Source organism: Lagopus muta, chromosome 1 (assembly GCF_023343835.1).
Source record: "Lagopus muta isolate bLagMut1 chromosome 1, bLagMut1 primary, whole genome shotgun sequence".
Classification (NCBI taxonomy): Eukaryota; Metazoa; Chordata; class Aves; order Galliformes; family Phasianidae; genus Lagopus; species Lagopus muta.
Genome location: NC_064433.1, coordinates 61,369,606 through 61,391,561, shown reverse-complemented (window position 1 = coordinate 61,391,561; position 21,956 = coordinate 61,369,606). Strand labels below are relative to the sequence as shown.

General features: G+C 44.1%; 1 protein-coding gene across 3 annotated transcripts; it reads right to left on the bottom strand.

Annotated features, from left to right (window-relative positions):
- Positions 1 to 382: 382 nt before the first annotated feature.
- On the bottom strand, positions 383 to 19,778 carry BPGM (bisphosphoglycerate mutase). Of its 3 annotated transcripts, XM_048967218.1 has the most exons (5): positions 19,623 to 19,777; positions 19,252 to 19,309; positions 18,705 to 18,799; positions 12,067 to 12,719; positions 383 to 3,479 (listed from the first exon to the last, which is right to left on the bottom strand). In XM_048967218.1, exons 4-5 carry the CDS (start codon positions 12,665 to 12,667, stop codon positions 3,301 to 3,303), a joined length of 780 nt encoding a protein of 259 aa, XP_048823175.1. In that variant the 5' UTR covers positions 12,668 to 12,719; positions 18,705 to 18,799; positions 19,252 to 19,309; positions 19,623 to 19,777; the 3' UTR covers positions 383 to 3,300. The 3 variants fall into 3 exon arrangements, with proteins under 3 accessions (XP_048823175.1, XP_048823184.1, XP_048823166.1); XM_048967227.1 differs by lacking the exon at positions 18,705 to 18,799 and having other exon boundaries at positions 19,623 to 19,778; XM_048967209.1 differs by lacking the exons at positions 18,705 to 18,799; positions 19,252 to 19,309; positions 19,623 to 19,777 and adding an exon at positions 14,485 to 14,701.
- Between the last annotated feature and the right edge of the window lie 2,178 nt (positions 19,779 to 21,956).

Here is a 21,956-nt window from a genome sequence, read left to right as displayed (position 1 = left end):
CTTCACACCAGAGCCCTTTGGAGGGTTTAGTTGGCTTCATGTTCAGAAGCCACAATTTTAAACACATCAAACAGCACTTATTACAAAAAAGCAAATGTACAACAGTGAACATTTGTTTAGCTTGTGTTCTGAATGTTTAATTTGCTGTTCCAAAGTAGATGTCCTTATCATTTCAAACAGGTATGCATTTTTTCAGCAGTTTCTTTGCATGCAAAGATGAGGCAGTATTTGCTCTATTTTTAACCAACTGACCGCGTGATATGTGATCAAGGACTGCTTGATATGAGCTCCAGAACACTGAAGGTCACAGCTTTATTTACCTATCAGCCCTAGAAAGGAAGCAAAGCAGAAAGCAGTAGAAGGAAGAAAGACAGAGACCAAGTTAAATTCCATTTCAGGTGCATTTATTGAGTTATAAAGAACCTGTCAGCTCCACCATATTTACAAAAGGTTTTCAAGTGAATTCTAGAGCTACTTGCTACTGATCCACAAGATAAAGTGTGAGAAAATCCAAATCAACCACATCCATGATGTCAACTGTAGAGACGCTGGTTACCCTTATAAGACTTTGAGGCACTGATGCATATTCAAATATAGAGAGAAATGTTTTCCACCCACCAATTTATAAAGCCACCAGCAGCAAGACTCTCTTTTCTTCTAATGTAGCTATGCCCAAAGGCCAGGCATTCTTCCTAATGCAACTGCTGAAAGCTGGTTTATTTTCAACATAAGTTTAATTCAGAAAACACACACAATTACAAGGCTATTTAGAAACAAGTAGTGCAAGGTGTTAAAATTCATCTTGAAGATCAAAGCCTTCAAGATGAATGAAATCTCCAGCTGGTTCCATCCAATACTTTTGTGAGGTGGTATTACTGCCAGATGTGCATACCAAATCCTGTCATCTTTGGAGTCACAGTCAAAGCAAATGAAGTCCAACCTGCCAGGGCACTAGCACCATTCCTGTCTCAAGAAGAACTACAGAAGTAGTGCCACCTGAAAGCACTGCATTGCTCTTTCCTGACCACCCAAGGCTCTGAAAGGCTGTCTTCAGTCATTTGCATCACTCCAGGTGCAGAAAGAAACATGAATGTTCTTTACACCTACTCACCTTTCCATTCCCCACTGCAAGCCCAGAAGAGATCAGACATCAGTGCTCTTCTTCTGTTAGAGAGCATCTCCCAGTTCAGCTGGATTTGTTTCCACATAGATTCCACCTGTGTCTCAAGTCCTCAAGTCCAGCATTACAATACCACAACAACAAGAGAATTTGGGCACACAATCATGTTTTCTAAGCCCACATCCTGACACATGCTGCTACCACTGATGACATGTGGCGAGGCTTGTCTTGTTAATGAATCTAAAGTAATTTTTTTCTTGGCAATGAACATAACTGGATGTCTAGTGAAATCTAATCAGTGCCAGCAGTCCTCCCTCACTGCACTGACAAGTATATTTTGTCATCAACAATGCAACTCCTTAACACCAAGTATTAACTAAGACGCTGAGTCACTATGCACTGAAAACTAAAAACCCATAAAGTCAAGCAGAATCACAGATATAGTAGTAGGAAAGCTGCTAACAGGGTTTCAGAGAAAACAAGATGAATATCCTGGCTTGTACAAAGGAAAAAGAAACCTACCAATTTTATTCTTAAGAGAAACAAACAAGTAACTTTGTTCCTGTTGCAAGGGCTACTAAAACAAAACCCAAGAAAATCCCAAGCATTGTTCATGTAAGAGAAAGTACCATTTAGTAAAGACATCTCTCATGGAGCTCCTGTCACATTAACGTGAGCTGGTATCTGACCTGGAAAGACTCCTTCCAGTTTGTGTCAGAAGCATAAATTGTCACACTGCTCTCCTCAGGGGAAAAGCCATTTTCACACTTACAAAATTAGCTACCAAGCTGCTCAATGCAAAAAGGGAGTTAGTCTAAGGTTTTTAGGAAGTGTATATTATCATACGAAAGAAACTTATTAGCCTTTTGAGATTTGTAGCTGGGCCACGCTGAAAACACTTTCAGCTCAAATACTGCATACACAAGTGCCACCAGTTGAATAATTGTGTCGTATTAAAATTGAAGTAACAACAATCCCAAATTCACTCTCAAATTTGAAACCATCTCAATGCTGGAACACACTACAGTGCACTCACAGTTCAAGCTTAATACCAAAGCACTAGTCACACTCGACAGGAATCAAGCTGATTGTGAGGAGAGCTTTATAAGAAAACACTTTCAGACACTGTAGAACATCCTTCACTGCTAAGCTTGATAACTACATGAGCTGCATTTAGTAATACACCTTAAGTGCCCTATGCAGCATTTCTGCCCAGAGAGGTCTACCAACAGTAACACAGCAATATTACTGTAGAACAGATTTGTCTGTTCTTTCCAACTCAGAAAAGCTTAGAGAAGGGCTTTGTATTTCCAGTTTCACTGAGGAAAGAAGAAACAATTCTAACAAGTTTCTCAAGTCTCTAGTAACATGTTATTTATGTTCCAGAACTGTTAAGGTTGCTTACTGGGGCTAAGATATAACTTAAACATTAAGCAGGAAAACTTGTGCTTAATTTGCAGTTGAAGTTTGAGTTAAATCCCATTATTGCAAACCAACAAAACACAGTTGTGCAGTGTTTTGCGAAGATTGTGCAGGAAGAAGTATATCTTCTAGATTCCTTAAAAATTGAATGATGGCATAATAAAAGATTGCAGTAGCTCTAACAGTCCAAGCATCTCTATAAAATTCACCCCTGGACCATGAACTGGCCTTGGGGAACCTTTAAATAAGAGAAAGAAGAGTGTAAAATAGAACATGTTTGGAAAGACTGAAAGAATTTATACAGAAAAAAAGTTGGCACGGCAATTGGAAGAAGAATCATGTCATTCTGTCAGTGAATAACATTGTTAGTACCTGTAACAACCTAGACTTGGTAGTCCAGTAAGATTGGTGCTGTACAGTGCTTTCTTCCCCACTAACAGATCAGGTCTAGTAGAAGGCAATAACATACCCCTCTATTTCCACTCCTGAACCACCATCAAACCTAGACCTGAGTGAGACTGCCCTGCAAGTTCCCATTACCTGAATGATGGTATTTCCTTTTGCGTATCCATAATCTCACGCTGAGATCTGAATTCCAGTTTTTGAAAGGCAGAGGGTTCACCTGCCAAACAGATTCAACAACTGTCCCTTCTGATTACTTAGTGCTTGAAATTGAGATTTTCACACAGTGCAACCTAGCAGTCATAAATAAATCACTTAACTACCCCACACACACTTCAAAAGTAACTTTCGCGATTTTACTTCTCAGCAGATTTTACTTTCCCTTGATCTTCCACTTTTTTGATGGCAGCTTGGATAGCTTCCTGATCACCCAGAAACTGGTGAGGGCCCAGAGGATGCAGATTCTCATCGAGTTCAAGAAGTACGGGCACACCAGTGGGGAGAGTAACATTCATGATGTCCTTGTCGGAGATGCCTGCCAAAGACAAAAACCCAGAGTTACAGCAATCAATAACTTCCTAACTGCTTATTTGCTCAGCCTCATTTCTGAGATAATCCGGTCTTGAAGCATTTAAGAACATAATTCCAGCTTCCTTCAGCAGTAGCAGCTACTCAAGGATCAATTTCCATTCCCAACTAGACCACAGCTTGGTTAGTGTTCTAAGAACAACTACAGGAGGGAATTTCCAACAACCTGAAGACAATTTCTTCATTCTTGGTATATGCATGAACTGTAGAGGGAAAAATTGCCCTGTGTACTTTTCTTAAATACAGGACACTTTAAGCATAGATTTTCTACATCTTCCCAAATCATACACACAAAAATCAAGAGGATTAGAGTCAATGTGTATTATCCCAACATAAAGAGGCCTCAGATAAGCAATCAATACAAACATCCTCTTTAAAGATACAGGATATTAAGGTTATTTTTTTTCTCTTCAAGTTTTTTTTTTTTTTTTTAATGCAACACCTTGTAACTACTGATTTTTAAGATAGTTGCAAGCAAGTAAAGAACACTGGTTTCCCACAGCTGATTCCTAAAAAGAAGTTTAAGACATCTTGTCTTCAGTACAAGCCCCAGAACTACATACAGGATACTCATCCCTACATTCAATTGGGAAAAACGCAAAGAAAAGCCAAAAAGTCAGTCTATACAACTTAGAGTGTTCCTGCATTTTCTACTTTATTAAGGTGTACCTATGGAGAAAATTTTACCTGTTTAAAGTACTCCGGGGCTCTAAGCTCAGCAAAATGGCTGGTTATGTTTACATGAAACAAAATTCTACAGATGTCCAATTGAACTTTGAGGCCAAGATTTAAGCAAAGCTTCTGCATAAGCTCTATATATCTGCAGTTAAGAAGCAATGATTAAAGATTATTTCCCAAAGTGAAAGTCTGCTGTTGTGAAACAGAGCAGCTTCAATAACTCATACTTAGAAAAAGTGCACTATCAAGCTTCTAAAACTACGACACCATATGAACTAGACTAAAAAACAAGGAAATTCTCTCAAGCCAGCTAACAAAACAGGTGGCTCTCAGAACAGGAGTGTAAGCTTACCAGTGATTTTCACATCAAGGAGAAAAAGTGGAGCCAACACACACAGAAAAACGAAGTCTCACCACTCAGCCACAGCGGTATGACATCAGGTCAAAAAACAAAAGTAATCATGAAGTGACAATAATTTTATGCTGCTGCTATGAGACTACACAAACAAAACTTTTGTAGTGACCTATTCCTGTTTTGGTTGGACTGAGTAATCAGTTTAGCTGCAAATCAGCACTTCATTTCAGAAAGGAGCAAGAAAAACAGATAAACCCTTGCAAGGATGTATATACCTATTTTGTATTGAGCTATCACTACAAAAAAGTCACATACCCTGCCAGTTAATCAATCTCTATATTAAAGGGTATTCATCTACGAGTAGAATCATAGACCTACATAAAAGCACTTAAGGAGCCTATCAAGTTTTAGAGCTACACAGAAGTCCATGGGGAAAATAGAATCTGTTCACCAGGGCGCAAACATTTTTCTCAAGAACTTTGGTTTGCACAACAAGCAGCCAAGCTGTCCAAGTCCTTATTTTCAGGATTCTTAAACACAGATTTCATCATTCAAATGTCACCATGCACCCACAGGGAACTTGGCCCTAGGAAGTGTTCTGCCCAGCTCTCAAATTCAGCCTCCCAGACTAAACCATACAGATTTAAACAAAACAGATGAAGTCACACAGGAGAACTTAAGCAAACCACAGAATGTGGTCAGCAGGCAGGATATTTAAAGGTTTTTTCTAAAGCTGGATTAAAGAAGTAGTTGCTGCTACATGGTTTCTGAGATGTTTTACCCTTGCTACAGAACACAGTGACCACACCAATGTCAACTAGTGTTGATGTACAAAGCAGGAGGAGTACAGCCTGGGATAAACAAGTTGAGGCAAGCACCTAGTTTTCTCCTTTGAATTTGTATTTATGGAGTGCTTTTCTTCAGGAAACAAAATGTTGATCACACTTGCCACACAAACTCCTCAGTTGCAGGAAAAATACCCAGAGAACACTCCTTAACAGTCTAGGAAGACAGTAAAGAGATCACTTCTTACCATTCTGGCCATTCCAAGAGCAAGCTAAGCTGCTATCCAGTTACTTCATGAGCTGTAACTATAGCACAGTGACCTTTTCTTGCACTTCATCTGACCTGGACTGTGTCACAACCACATTATATTTCATATGGGAAGAAGGGTACTAGGTTGCTGGAATCAAGTCTTTCCCAGGTTTAAAACTAAAAGTCCTGCCTACTTAAAATTATAAGAATACACACTGCCAAAGCATTCAGAGTGCCTTCTTCAGAATACAAAACCAGTCAACCCATTCTTTAAGCAGATACTTCCCATGTTAATCTCTTGAGCACCTGCTCCTTAATAGCAGCTGTACAGTAGGAAGCAATTAGATACATGATCATCATAAGAATCTTACAGAATTTAGAGAAGAAAATGCTTTCAAAGTCATATTCAGAATTCTTTTCCAGCTCACTTATGCTTCATTTAATTGAACTGAATGATCAATCACAGGCTTTTTTTAAGGTGTGAAATACACAACGAGGAGACTTTCACTAGTAGACAATTTTTTAGGATTAACTGATCAGATTCATTACATTTCTCCACAACACTCTAAAAGCTTGAAAAATTCACCTGTGGTAGCCCATTAAATGCTCTGAAATACTTGCAGTCTGTGAAGTCCTAAACAGGCAAACCCTATTAATTATGAACAAAGCCAATTCTTGCAAGAGTTGGTTCAGCTTCTCTTCCCTCTTACCTGTTCTTAAGTTTTCCTTCTGTTTTTACAGTCTGAGGAACACATTCTGAAGAGCTGGATTAAATTCTTGATTGAAAACTGGCTGTATAGCTGAGCCTTGAGGGTGGCAATCAATGATCTAAGGACAAACTGAAGGTCAGTGTATCCCAGGAGCTGGGTCCAGGCCTGCCTATCATCAGCGATCTAGATGATGGAGCAGAGCATAACCTCACTAGTCTTGAAAGTGAGGAAACTGGGAGGAGTGGCTGATATACCAAAAGGCCTTGAAGCCACCCAGAGGGATCTCAAACAGGCTAGAGAAACAGGTTAACAGGAACTTCATCAAGTTCAACATGAAATGCAAAATCCTGCACTTGTGGAGAAACAGCCCCAGGAACTAGGACATGATGGGGGGCACCAAGCTAGGAAGCAGCTCTACAGAAAGGAATCATGGTCCTGGTGGACACCAAGTTGAGCATAAGCCAGCAGTGTGTTCTTGATGCTAAGAGGGCTCCTGGACTGCATTAGGCAAAGCATTGCCAGCAGGTCAAGAGGTGATCCTTCACCTCTACTCAGGTGATGAGGCTTCACCTAGAATCTTGCATCATGGACATATTGGAAAGAATCCAACAAAGGGCAGCAAATAGTTGAGGGGCTGAAGCATTTCATCTCTATTCTAATGAAAGGAGGGAAGAGCCAGGACTGTAGTCTTGAGAACCAGAAGGCTCAGAGAATCTTAGTGTCTATGAATACCTGAAGGGAAGGTGCAGAGACAGAACCAGACTCCTTTCAGCGATACCCAGCCCCAGGACAAGACGCAGTGGGCACAAACGGGAGCACATGGTAAGACCCCCCTGAATACAAGGCAGCACTTCCATGCTGTGTGGAGCACCAGCCCAGGTAGTCCAGAGATGCTGCACAGTCTCTTCCTTGGAAGTCTTCAAAGGCCACCAGACATGGGCTCTGGGTGCCCATCTGAGTAGAGCTTGGACCAGATGGACCCAGAGGGCAACACACCAACTTCAGCCATCCTGTGAACAGCTACTGAGAATAGCTACACCCCTCCTCCCTTGCATGTTAACTACACTTGAAGCCACATGATTCATCTCACAGAACACACACAATCATATGCTTAAATTCAGCCACAAAGGCATCCGTCTAGAACTGCCGCTCTGTGGTTGGGATCCAAAAGAGTTCCTTGTATCCCCCCTGCAAACTTAGACTAAAGCATCAGTATTTTCATTAACTTAAACACCCAGGACCAGATTCTGCCCTCCTTAAATGGATACCAGCTGCTTGCAAGCTGGCAGAGGACCTGCTTCAGTAAAATAGAAATAGGCAAAGTGTCATAACTTGGCTCTTGAACTCTACAGCATTTAATCTCACTGTGTAGATTTGAAGGCAAGAAGGAAGACGGGTGGGCTACTGCCACAGCTGCAGCATATTATCATCTACATCTGTTTCACCCTTATGCCTGCCAAGCTTTCCTCCTGTGTCATTACATAAACTGACCTCGATCATGGCCTGAATTTTACAGTGGTCATTACTGAGGCCCAAATGAGATTGTGTAGGAAAACAAACCATGAATCTAAAGTACTCCGATGCAGCCAAGAAATCACAGCCTGCCATGAACTCCTGAAGATCTAATGCACTGAAAGAGACATCAGATCTGCTGCTACCAGCATTAGCTGTCTCCTATACAACTAGGGTGAAAAATGCCCAGGTCTTCAGCAGAGATTCAGGCTGTATTTCCACAGTCATTAACCAATTTCTTGCTGTTTTCAGCAATGAAGAAGCCAAGTTTGCTCATACAAAGGCTCAAGCTCAAGAAAAACAGCAGAAAAACAGAATAGGATGAGTTAGAGGAGGATGCAAGTACATCTTTCAGCAGAACTGATGGATCATCTCAAGCTGATTTCTCTTAACCGCCCTCAGACACCACAATCATGTAAGTAGCATTTCCTTAAGAATATCAGCCTGCAAACACCAGCAAAATAATCTTACTAGGTAGTCCTCCAGAGGACTCAAGCGCTCTCTCTGCTCATCTTCCCACTCACCATCCTGCCCAAAAGCACAGTTGCAGAACTGCCCCATCTGTGACCTCAAGCAGCCAAGCCCAAGGTGTGGGACACCCACATCTTTCTTCAGATAGATAACCCCTGCCTAGATAACCTCCTGAGCAACTTTTTTCCCTGAATAATCGCATGACAAGGCTCAGTGACCACCACACCGTATATAAAAGATGGCATCATTTCAGCAGGAAGGGAATGCAACAAGTAGGTCTTCTCCAGGACCTCATCTGGAGGTACTTAATACCAACCTCAGAGATAAGTAGTCAGAATGGAAGAAAAATTGAGCCAAAAGACAGCACAGCACCCATTCAAGTACAGGTCAGTCAGTGCTAGCAGTGTCACAGAACAAAAACAGCCACTGACATCTAACAAGACACTCCCACTGGCAAACAGACAGCTGTCAGTAGAGGAATAAAATGTTTTGAAGAACTTCTCCATCCCTAACAGCATGAAGTGAAAGCTATTTTTTGCTTTACCAGCTTTTAGTTGTGCACTGCATAGATCACCTGCAAACAAAGCAAAGTGCTCTGAAAACTCAGCACAAAGGGACAAAAGAGCAAGCTCTCAGCTGCTGCTGTTTCTCATCTGAGCACACAACAGTACCATCCAGTTTGGGTTAAACACTGTTTTCATCAAGACTATTGCAGTTCCACTTCTAAATCATCTCATGCAAACTGTGACATCCTACAGACAGATCCTACACTTGTCCTGTTGAGGTCTACTCTGAGCACTGAGAAAAGCAAAATCCAAACCTACAATCAAACCCTTGTTAGCCTGACATTCTGCTGCTCTGATTTTTTGTGTGTGTGCAAGTGGAAAACCACCATAATTCAAGCTCTTTTTACCAATTAACAACGAGAGCATTCAGATTCAGAGAACCACAGGCCTTTTTCAAAAGAAAAGCCTCTGAAAAAGGAACTTCAAGGATAACATGAGAAAATTTTGAGCGAAGTCATTAAGTTTCATTCCAAAAAAACTGAAGCTATTTCATCAGATCAATTCAATGAAAACATTTAGTGCCATTTAAAATTTGAGCTACAACTTCAATTAACTTAGTAGTAAGACAACCAATTACTCATTTAGGAACAATGCTCAAGGCATTTGAAGCCCATTTTTCTCACTGCCAGAAATACCATAGCTGCAGCTGAGATACAGGAGCCCAGATGCTACTCTAAAGTATAGCACATATTAAGCCTATCATAGAAAGTTCACACAAATTAAAGCCCACTTCACAGTAAGTGCTACAGCAACAGCAGGCCAGCAAGCCTGGAGCACTCTTACATCAGGTCCAGTTCCAGAGCAGCCCACAATCTTTTGGGAGAGAAAGAGAGAAAGTCACCACTACAGACAAGGCACCACTTCTACCCAGATGGATATATACTGGAGTTAAGGGCAAAAAAAATACGCAGGCTGTAATATCAGAAATACTGCTTTGTTCAGATGTTTTATTTACACTGGCACTGACAACAGCCCTTGAGGAATTCTACCTAACTCAAGTCCATCTCAGAAAAAAATAATCTTGGCAGCTACTTCAGCTTATACTGCTCTCACTGATCTCAAAGCAGAGACCATCACCTGCTGATGATGCCGTTCACTCAAGCTCTGGTGCCTAACTGCACAAAACATAGCCCAGGGCTTCCACAGAAGTTGCAGCACCCCACTCCCAGAGGAGCTGAGCAAGCATGGTTCAGTTTCCAGGGTGCTAGCAGAGGACACAGTGATTGGGGATCCCTCTGCCCTTCTGTCCCTGTTACTTTAAAGGATTATGCCTGCAATGAACAATTGCAAAGATATTCAGGCCCTTTGATTTCCATGGACTAGTGACACCATTTTGCAGGAAGCTTTCAGACTAGGGAAGGTGTAGATAAGAATGAACTGATGTTCACAAAACCTACGTTGCATGAGCAGGAAGTATTGGAGTCAGGGCAGTACACAGGGTTTGTCTCTGAATGCCTGATGATGGTAAGCTGCTGTTACATCCTCATGCAGTACATCACACCAGATTGCCAGAGAGGATTCTTTTGGGTAATACATCATGAGAAGATCTGGGCCTACAGTCACTTTAAAATCCTGTTATTCCAAACCTAAGAGAAGAATCATGTGAAACAAGCAAACCCCACTGTTTCAGAGCAGACGGGTTTTAGCCACGCTGCTCCCAAATGCTGAGCTGGCTTTTAATGGCCACCTGGAAGCAGAGATGGGCCACTCTGCATTGAGCACAGTGCATGTGGCCTCCCAGGAGCTGCTCAACACCTGGAAATGTGGGCAGTATTGGTGGTAGGCAGACAGTTGGCTTAGATGATCTTAAGGGTCTTTTTCCAAACTTAATGATTCTATGATCACACTGACCACAATCAGTAGAACTGGCTGAACCAGTCTTCCTCCTGAATCCAAGCAATCCACACCCCAGAGTCATTGCCTCTGGGGTTCCAGAAACCACCCAGGTGTCTCATTCTCTGGGCTTTTGAATCCTACTAAAGCATCAGCAGCACTGACTGTTCCAGCAGGCCTGAATGCAAAAAGTGCATGGCAGTCACAGCTATAGAGGTAATACACAAAGGATTATAGTTAGGAAAACTGAGTGGACACAATCTGGTGTCCACTCTACAGTAATGCAACTGTATTTCTAACAAGGTTCTAAGGTTGCTCTTGTACATGTGCAGTCACTAAATTCTATTCTACTCATGAAGAAATTACTGCAGCCTGTCTTCTAGTTCAGAATTGCTTGTATTGGATGCTGTGACATTATAGAGAGGTGGGAGGGAAAACTAGCAAAGACTTAACAGCAAGCTGCATCTTTTCCAGGTCCCAGATAATCAACCAACTAGCTCAGCTGTTGACTGGTAGGCATTTTTTATGTATGGAAATAACACAGCAAAAGCTTTAGCAAGTACCTACCTGCTACAGAACTCTATGTCACAGCAGCTTTTTTAAGTAAAGAATCAGCTTTAAAGCCTCAAATGTAGTCACAAATGTCTCCCACAACCCAAGACAGTTTATTCTTCTACATGTTACAGCATTGCTTGTTTAATAAACAGATTGTGACTTCAACTCTTCTGACAAAACCGCTGACTAAATGCAAAAAAAATAAAACAGTGAAAGAAGTTGTACCTAGACTAACTAGAAAATTCAGCTTGAATACACTTGTTTAAACTGGAAAGCTAAGGGAAAGAAAGGGAAAGCATTTACTGCTGCTGTTGGTCCCCCACCCTTTGAGGCGATTCAGAAGGCTGGAGTCTGTGAAATTCACAAATCCGAAGAGCCCACACAACCCACAACTGTTTATCAGTTGGGAAAGATATTATCTATATTATTCACTGAAACAGGCTGCCCAAGGAGGTTGTGGATGCCCCATCCCTGGAGACATTCAAGGCCAGGCTGGATGTGGGCCTGGGCAGCCTGGTCTGGTGGTTGGCAAGCCTGCACATAGCAGGGGGGCTGAAACTAGATGATATGATGGTCCTTTACAAAACAGGCCATTCTATGATTATTTTATGAAGAACATAGTGCTCCTAATGGCTACAATAAGCCAACTGATCATTCCTCATCCCTTTTACCCCACTGTTTGATTTCTGCTCCAACATTTCTCCTGTAGGCCACAGACATTTAACATTACATTGGCCAGATGAGCAACACATGCTGTAGAGCAAGATGCAAAACTTCACACAGGTAAGAAAAGAAGACGATGAAGAGGAAGAGCCTTACCTTCCAAATGCTTGAGCAGCGCCCTGCTGCTGTTGCCATGGGCAGATATAAGGATCATTTTACCACTTTTGAGTTCTGGCACTATCTTTTCATTCCAATAGGGAAGGAGTCTATCGAGCACATCTTTTAGACTTTCAGCCTTTGGAAGGTTATCCTGAGAGACATCACTGCATTTGTATCGACGGTCATTGTATATCTCTTCATAGTAGGGATGCGATTCAGTTATGGGAGGTGGAGTAACATCATAGCTTCTCCTCCATATTTTCACTTGCTCTTCTCCATGATTCAGAGCCATTTCGGCTCTGTTGAGACCAATCAACGCACCATAGTGGCGTTCATTCAGTCTCCAAGAACTCTGCATGGGGACCCATTCCTGGCCCATCTCTTCCAGGACCAGCCATGCAGTCTGGATGGAGCGCCTGAGTACAGAGGTGAAGACAAGGTCAAACTCAAAGCCCAGAGCTTTAAGCTGCCGGCCACAATTTCGAGCTTCCTTTATTCCATCACTGCTCAGTTTCTGATCCACCCAGCTGCAGAAGCGATTCTCCTTGTTCCAGGCTCCTTCCCCATGCCTCAGGAGAACAAGCTTGTACTTAGTCATTTTGGTTGCAGCTTGGCACAGATGACTGGTCTGGCATCTAACAATGAGGCATCTGGGCAAAAAAGAGACATACAAACACAACCCACATATATTACTACTTGTAATGCATTATGACAGCAAAGAGCAGACAGCTATCAGGATCAAAACAACCGAAGCAGCATGAGTCTACTAAATATGTTTTCACCTGAGAGGTATCCTGTATTTCAATTTCTTTCCATCCTCAAACATATGGAAAACACCATTTTTCACCTAGCTGGTTGGGACAAGCCCACCTAACCAATTAATTAGTGGTAGATGGCACAGAATTACAGAGTCCTAGTGGTTGGAAGGGACCTCTGGAGATCATCCAGCCCAACCCTAATTTGGGCAAGCTATTCCTGTCTACAGATCTCCTTCAAATGCTTAAGGAGAACCTCAGTCAAATCAGTGGTTCCCAACCACGAAGCAGCCCTCACTCTGAGTGGTAACTCATTACAGCATTAGAGGTAAAGATATCGCCAGCCTGGTGTGGTCGTTGGCAACCAGGCTGAAACTGAATGATCACTGCAGCCCTTTTCAAACCAGGCTGTTCTATGATTCTATGATACGGAGCTCTCAAGCTTGTAAGAGATGCCCAGGCCCACACCACCTCTGCTGGTATGCAGGCACTAGACAGCAACTGAGTCTGTGTCAGAGCAATCAGAAAGGCCCACCACAGAACTGGAATTTGCAATACACAGAACTTTATTAGCTGTATCAACTGAAATCTGACTATACACTCTTTTTAACTTGTTTCCTCACACTCTGCCCCTACTCCTCCTTATGACAATCTGTTTGTTTCTTCTTCAGACAACCACTGCCTCCTCATCCACCACCATTCCTCCACATGTGTGTCAAAAACAATTCTGAGATGCAATGCAATGCACAACTACTCATCTCATAGAATTCAGAACTGGTCTTACAGATTATCTTGTCCCCCTGCCTATTTTCCCTTTCTGTTCTTATAAACTAGGATTAATGTTTTTATTTTTGCTGTAGGTACACATGGCATATTTTCTGACTCATTAAATACAGCTATGCCCCTGTAAGTCTAGGCAGCATCTATCTTCTCCAGTTGAAGATTGAAAATGAGCTCTGGGTTGTCCTCAGTGTGCTCTGGACTAAACACTCAAACTCTTCCAGTGCAGACAAACATATTCTCGTCAAATGTGTGACATCTCAGAAGCCCATCTAAGAGCACTACAGTTCTGGAAGCCCCACATGTTCACCCTGACTCAAGATTCCACAGAATATACAGGAAAAGACAGAAAAATGGGAAAAAAATACAACACTGCCCTCACTGGAAGACTGCAGTATTATCACCGGGTACTAGATTAGAAAGTTAGACTAGATGATCCTAGTGGTCTTTTCCAACCTCTAGGAGTCTACTCTCAAAACCAGTCTGAGGATTGATTTCTGTACATAGAACTTAGTATTTCCTGAACTTAAATGTTTATGGGAACTTGCATTATCTGAAATCAGTTGGAGATGTTTCAATCCAAGAGTCTCAAATTTGGTCTCTGTCTGAGATCTGTAGTACAGCTTAGACCCACACACTCCAGGTTTTGGGAAGCATCCACACACCAGCATTCATTTCTACAAAACAGACATTTATTTAAAAGCATAGACTTTTCAGGAGTATATATTCCACCTCTGTGTCTGGGAAGCACATGCAAAATGAGGTGATCTGACACAGCAAGCACAGCTTCACCAAGGGCAGACTATGCCTCACCAAGTTGATAACCTACAGTGGATATACGGCAGCAGTGGACAAAGGAAGAGCAACTGATGTTATCTACCTGGATTTCTGCAAAGCCTTTGATATGGTTCCACACCACATCCTTATCTCTAAATTGGAGAGAGAAGTGTGGACTATTCAGTGGTAAGGAATTGGTCAGATGGTCACAGCCAGAAGATTATAGTCAGCATCTCTATGTCCAGGTGGAGGCTGATGATGAATGGTGTCCCCCAGGGAACAGTCATGGGACCGGTGCTTTTACCATCTTTATCAAAGACCTAGACAGTGAGATCAAGTGTACCCTCAGCCAGTTTGCAGATGACATTAAGCTGAGGGGTGCAGCTGATGCAACAAAGTGAAGGGATGCCATCCAAAGGGACCTGAACAAGCTTGAAAAGTGGACATACATAAACCTGATGAGGTTCGAGGCCAAGTGCAAAGTGCTACACCTGGATCAGGGCAATGCCAGATATGTCTATGGACTGGGAAAAGAACTCATTGAGAGTCAGCCACCTCACCTTCTCTAATCCCCCCTCCTCTCTCTCCCAGGAGCAGAGAAGAATGAGGTCTCAGCCTCCTCTTCTCCAAAATGAATAGCCCCTAGATTCCTTCACCACTCCTTATTAAATCTCGTTTCCTGATCCTCTCACCAGCTTCTCTGCACACATCCAAACTCACTACTACGCTCCTTTGCAGTGAGGAGCACAGAACTGAACGCTTCAAGGTGCAGTCACTCAAGTGTCAAGTACAGAAGGGAAAAATGTTACTAGCCCTGTCCTGCTGGCCACACTATTTCTGATGCAGGCCAGGATATAATCAGCTTTCTCAGTCAAACACACCACTAGCTCATGTTCCATCGGCTGTCAATCAGCAACCCCAGGTCATTTGCTGGGGGCAATTTTCCACCTACCTTCCCCTAGTCCATACCACTGCATGGAGTTATGACCCATGCAGGACCTGGCAGTTACTCTTGTTCAATTTCACATGCTTGCGTGCAGTCCTTTTATCCAGCCTACACAGACCCCTCTGCAAGTCAGAACAACAGTCCTGCCTTACACTGCAAGCTAAGCTAACATGCACTCAATACCCTCCATTCAGATAAGAGATAAGAGCATTAAACAAAAATCAGCCCCCATACTGATCTCTGGTGAGCACCACTGGTGATCAGCCACCAGTTGGATTTTAATTCCACTCATCCTTTGGGCCTGGCCATTCAGTCAGTTCTTCACCCAGCAACCTGTACACCTGCCATGAGCAGACAGTTTCTCCAGGAGAATACAGTGGCAAATGGTACCCAACACTATACTACAACCCAGGTAAACACCCAGAGCCTTTACCTCATCTATGAAACAGGTCACCTTGTCATGGAACGAGATCAAGTTAGTCAGGCAGGACCTGCTCTTCTTAAATCCACACTGACTGCTTCTGATCACTGTTATCCCACACATGCCACGTGATGGCATTCAAGATGATCTGTTCCATAACCTTCCCTGGTACTGAAGCCAGACTGACAGGCCTGCAATTCTCTGGATCCTGAATCCTTCTTCCCAGAATTCTTGCAGATCAGAGTCACATTCATCAACATCCAGTCAGCTGGGACCTCTCCAGCAACCCAGGACCAATGGTAAATTACTACACATACTTTGAGTGAGCACCTCCAGCAACTCCTTCAGTTGGAATCCCATCCAGACCTGGAGGCTTAAGAACATTCAAATATATAGTAGGTCACCCCTTTGGATTACAGGGACTTCATTTCACTCCCTGTCAGTATTCCAGCTCTGGGGGCTGGGTACCATGCAAACAATTGACCTTAAAAATACCGAGGCTACAAATGCATTCAGTATCCCAACCTTATATTTCATCACTGCACTTCCTCTCACATCCAATAAGTAATCGAGATTCTCTTTAATCTTCCTTTTGCTGATGATATATTAACAGAATCACTTAATCTTCTTTAACTGCACTAGTCAAATTGAATTCCAGCTGGGCTTTGGCCCTTACAATTTCATCTCTGCACAGCTTGACAACAGCTCTATAGTTTCCCTCTTCTTCTACAGTTCATAAAACTTTCCACCTTGAATTCCCAAATAAGTTCTACTCAGCTAGGCCAGAGCTCCCTCCCACCAGCTTGACTTTCAGTGCATTTGGGATCGCCTGCTTCTGCATTTCCACAATTTTTCTTGAAAAAGGTCCAGCTTCCCTGGACTCCCTCACCTTTCAGAACCACTTCCAAGGGACTTCTGTCAACCAGGTCTCCAAACAGGCTGAAAATTGTCCTCTAGAAATTTGGTGCAAGAGTTCTGCTAACCATCTTTCTTCACCAAGGATCATTTCATGATCACTGCACCTGAGACAGCCTCCAACCACCACTTCATTTGCAAGTCCTTCCTTGTTCTCAAACAACAGGTGACCTCCCTAGTGAGCTCACTCATCACCTGCATCATCCACACATTCCAAGAATCCCCTAGACCTTCTTCCTTGTACTGCATTTCATGAGAACATGAGAACAGTCATGAGAACAAGGGCTACCAATCATAAGACTTCTATCTGTTTACAGAACATTGCATCTTCCTTTCCATCTTGACGGGACGGTCTACGATAGGCCCTCACTATAATATCAGCCTTACTGGCCTTTACTCTGAAACACTCAATCCTTTCATCACCATTGCTCAGCTCCACACAGTCAAAGCACTCCCTAACACACAGGGCTACCCACCTCAGCTCCTTTCCTAACTCTTGAAGAGCCCAAATAAGATCTATTCCAGCACTCCAGGCATACGAGTCATCCAACCATGTCTCACTGAGGCCAATTATATCATAGCCCTGAGATTTAACTAAGATTTCCAATCTTTTTTTTTTTTTCCCCCCAAGTCATATGATTTGTATATAGGCACACAAGCTGGGTTCCCAATGAAACTATTTTGTCAGATGAAGTAGCTGAAATTTCTTTGTGTTGTTCCTTAGGTGTTTCCCTGAAGACCTCTGATCTCTCTCCCAGCCCTGGGCACCTGCTGCTGGCACTGGCATTAAACCAATCAGTCCAGTGGACTGAAGTTCTCCCATTTCAGCAGCTTTAAAGCTCTCTTCATCAGCTTGACAAGGCTGATGCTCTTCCTCTCCTCTGACAGACAGACCCCATCAGTTCCCAGCAAATTAGGTTTATCAGAGTCCTAAAGTATAAATTAAAAAAATCTAGCAGGCTAGGTTAGCAAAAGGGCACCTCTTATCCCTACAGGATGAAGTCCCCTACTGTTATCACCCATTGCTGTTTCTTGTTTGGACAGATCATTATATGGGGGACAGATCAAGCTGACTTAGTCAACACCTACTTCTCCCCTGACACACCAGATTCTTCATCCACAGTCCAGCAGTTCTGGGGCACCTTATACAATACAGAAAGCCTCTTCCTCCTGCTGGTCCTTGGTGTAAAACTTATATTTGTGTTTTCTACTTCACTGTCTTCCATTTGGTCTTGAGGGGACGTTTCTGGCTGTGAGTTCATGGCAGAACACACATGGAACCACCTGCCTCTCTCTTTGTATTTCCTGACAGCACACAGTTTTATCACCACTTCTTGCAGCTCAGCTATCTGCTGCAAGAGGTCCTCCACCTGGGCACACCTTTTGCAGGTATGTTCAGTAGGTGGAGGAGACAACACAGTTGGAGCTGCAGCCTTTAATACGGGCGCCCAACATCCCATCTCAGCAACTACAACCACACAAACTCCAGCAAACAATCAGGATACACAAACTGCCACACCCTTCTTCTGTTTACCATCACTAGCACTTCCCAACCCACCTCTTCTAGGGTTGCTGTTGGCTACCCAAGCCTCATCAATTTCTTGCGAGAACCGGCAGCTTCTGACCTCACTGTTACCCAGGGACTTCTACGGCTCATGAAACCACACTGCACACCACAATCCACTACTTAGCAAATTGACCAGCTCCACAACAGGATGACCGCTATTCAGACCAACAATTGTCCACAGGAACAAATTAAGTCATTCACAAGGCCACCTTAAGACCCAATGCAAAAAACAAGATCCAACAATAGAGGTGCACCTGTTCACACATGCTCCTATTTGGGTACTTCAGCCTAAAACCTAATATCATCTGGGGACAATAAACTCCAGTTTGAAAACAAAAAACTAAGTAAAACCACCACTCTGAAACAAGTTTACAGAGAACTGGCAGTCACAAGGTTGTTTAAATATCAGGCTACTTACAGAGCATTTAAATGAAAAGCCTCAGAGCAACAACACATGGAAATAATCCTACTCACCTTCCCTATGGCAAAGGAACAACCTACACAAATCCCAGCAGAGACTTGAAAGCTACTCTTTCCACATAGAGCACCTGGAGCTCTCGGTTAGTTACCTGCAGGAAGAGAACAAACACCAAATGCTCACACACAAAGACCACAAGTGCAAATAGTTACACTAATCATAATTTGCTTTCAGAGCTGGAAGAAAGCAGAGCACACATCCCTTGCACGAGTTGGGAAAGCTACCTGTTTCCCTGTCCCAAAAAGATGCAAATGAACAAATCCTGCAATTCCAGCAGAGGAAAGTTATTTGTCTCCTAACGCCCCACGACATCATTTGCTCCCTAAGATTCATTTATACCGCAATTACTGCAGCTCTACTGTGCAGAAAACTACTAGAAACTCCAGAACTCGCAGGCAGCAGACCAGGGCCAAACATAACACAGAGGCACTCTGCAAACCTAGCTCCACACATCACAGTAGAGCTAGCTCAGGACGACCTCTCATCTCGGCAGAGCAACCAGCCCGGCAAAGCTTTAAGGTCTAGCTTCCACGACAAGCTCACCTGGCTCGATCCCTTTACAAAGCCGCCCCGTCGCGATGCAGCCGCCTCCGGGCCTCCCCTAAGAAAACAGAGGGTCACCAGAGCACTGCTCCCCGCCCCACCCGCACACCGTGCGTCGCCGCCTCGCTCTCGCAGCCCCCCCCTCCCTTCGCGGACCCCGCTCTCCGTCACGGCCAAGGGGCTGCCGGGCCCCCACACCCTCACGCCGGTTGCTGTCCCCGGACCGCCCCCACCGCACAACCCGTTATCCGCCCTCCCCCCCGCGGCTCCATGGAATCAGCGGCCGCAATCTTAGCGGCTTCACCCGGAGGGCGACAGCAGGCCGCGGCCCGTCCGCAATGCTACAGCCGTATCGCAAGCCCGACCCGCACCCCGCGACAGCCTTCTCCCGCCGCCGGAAAGCTAGTGACCCCCGAGCCGCCTAATAAACCCCCGGCGTCCGCGCGCCCGTGACGCCTGGGCTGAAGTAGAGGAAGTGATTGGCCGCCATGGAGGATGAGCACCGTCGGGAGCCAACGGAACTGCGGCTGCGGGAGAGTGGGCGGGCACCGCAGCTTGGCGCCGGCCGGAAGCAGGGGCAGCTCGAAGGGCGGGGGGGTTCTTTTGCTTGTGGTCCCTTTGGTTCGCGCCTCGCAGATATGTGGTGTCGTTCTGAGCGTGGGGCTGGCGCGGCTGGTGGGCTCTGTAAGGGCACGAACCAGAGGCACCAGAAACTGCAGTCCCAGAGTTAGCACTGCCAACACCTTACGTGCTCAGATGCTGTCACAAGCACGGGTCACCAGGCTGCAACCTGAGCCCCGGCCAGGCTGCAGTGGCCAGTCAAAACAGTGATCTCCAATAGTCTTCAAGCAAGTGTACGGGCTTGCTTGAAGCGTAAGCATTTCATTAGCAGCAAAAGCAGCCAAACAACTTGATTTCAGGCTCCAAGTCCAAAGTGTGTCCCGTTCAGAGCTCTCACAGACAGCTCCGCTCTTCTGGCAGCTATTATCTAGCAAGCCAGCTGGCAGTGTTTTTCAGGGTCTCTGCTCTGGAACCCTTCCAAGCCATAGCAGATGCTTTTTAGCTGGAATGTTTGTAGTTGAAGCAGTCTAGGAAACTCCCTTCCTCAGCACGTAAGCTTCTGCTCAGGCAGCAGCGCAATTGCATCGCTCCAAAGGACGGCCAGGAGCCAAGCAGGGCAGCACGAAAGAAAACAGAATGGAGGGAGGAAAGGCAGATTAATGGCTGATGAGAACTGTGGCCAACGGGAGCATTCTCTGCTGATGATGCTCTATGCCCTTGGTACATTTTCTTACAATAGTTCCTTTGTTTAAAGCTAGATCCAGTGTTTGCCACAAAACCCTAGTAACTTCCAGAACACCCTGAGCTCATTGCTTAGCACTACTTGATATATGAGCTGTCTTCCTTATTAATTCCATCTTCAAAAGAAGCTCCTGTAATCAAAATCCTCATACTTTTTAATAACACTGAAACCTCTCCAAAACTTCCTGTTAGGTGTTTTCCTACTGCATGAATTTGTGTATGCCCTCCCCAGCTGTGCCCCTCCCTTCCATCCTTGGAACGTGCCCATTCCCTCTGCCCCGCAAATGTGTGGCCACGGAAACCCTTCCCTTGTTTTTGGATGCACATACACTCCGGCTGTTTTCAACACTGACTGTTTTTCCTCTGCAAAAGTTCTAGATGCTCTCTTCTCTCAGTCATTTATCCACACTATTGTTCTCCCACATTTCTAGGGCTGAATCATTTTTCTGCTGCTTATCTGATGGTTCTTTTCCATTCAAGGCCAGATTTGTACTGAGAGAGGTCTGGGAGTACAACATACTCCGTACAAGGAGATAAATATGCCCTTATTTCCCCTGGAGGACTCCAAACTGTTACCTCCTAAAATCAATCTGGCTACATCTACTTCCCTGCCTACCATCCCCACTCCAAACTAAACACAAGCATCATTTCATGGCAAAATCAGCTGCAGGAAGGACAGATACACACCGTATGTTAACTTCCCTATTGGCAGGACAGTGCTATCCAGGAGGGATATCTCTCTTTAAATACCACAGCCATCATATTCGTCTGTGTCTTCAGACTCCTTGCCTATTCTCCTTCATGCCTCAGCTTGAGGCATGGTTACTCTGGTTTAAATGACCAGAGTCATTTTAGTCACTGCCTTCTCAATCACCCTCATTTTTTTCAATCTTAGAAAGGCTGCAAGTCCACAAGATATCAATACGTTTTCATCCAAGCCTGATCTGTAAACCCACTTGTTTAGCTGAGTCCCATGCAAATCTACGTGCATTAATGTACTGGAAGCTGTTTGCGTTGTCCCTGAGACAACAGCACAGTCCTGTTTGCCTGAACTCCTTCATGCATCTCTCACACACGGAGCTCTGGTCTGTAATACATGCACAGTAAGTCTCCATCAGAGCTCAGAGAGCAGTTATCAGGTAAGGACATACCAGTCCTCCACCTGTCTCTTTGTTACTGCCACTCACTGCATCTTGCATTCATCAGACGAGTGGTTCTCGACATTTTCTTGGCTCAAACATATCTGTGTGTCAGTAATTTTTCATCACACGCCTACCCCAATACCCCTACTGCCAATATATCACACAACCACATCTTGAACCAAGCCTGTTATTAACTAAAACTTGGGGGTAAACCAGAGTAGTGAGGCTTCCTTCATGCACCAATTAGTCTTTAAGCTCCTC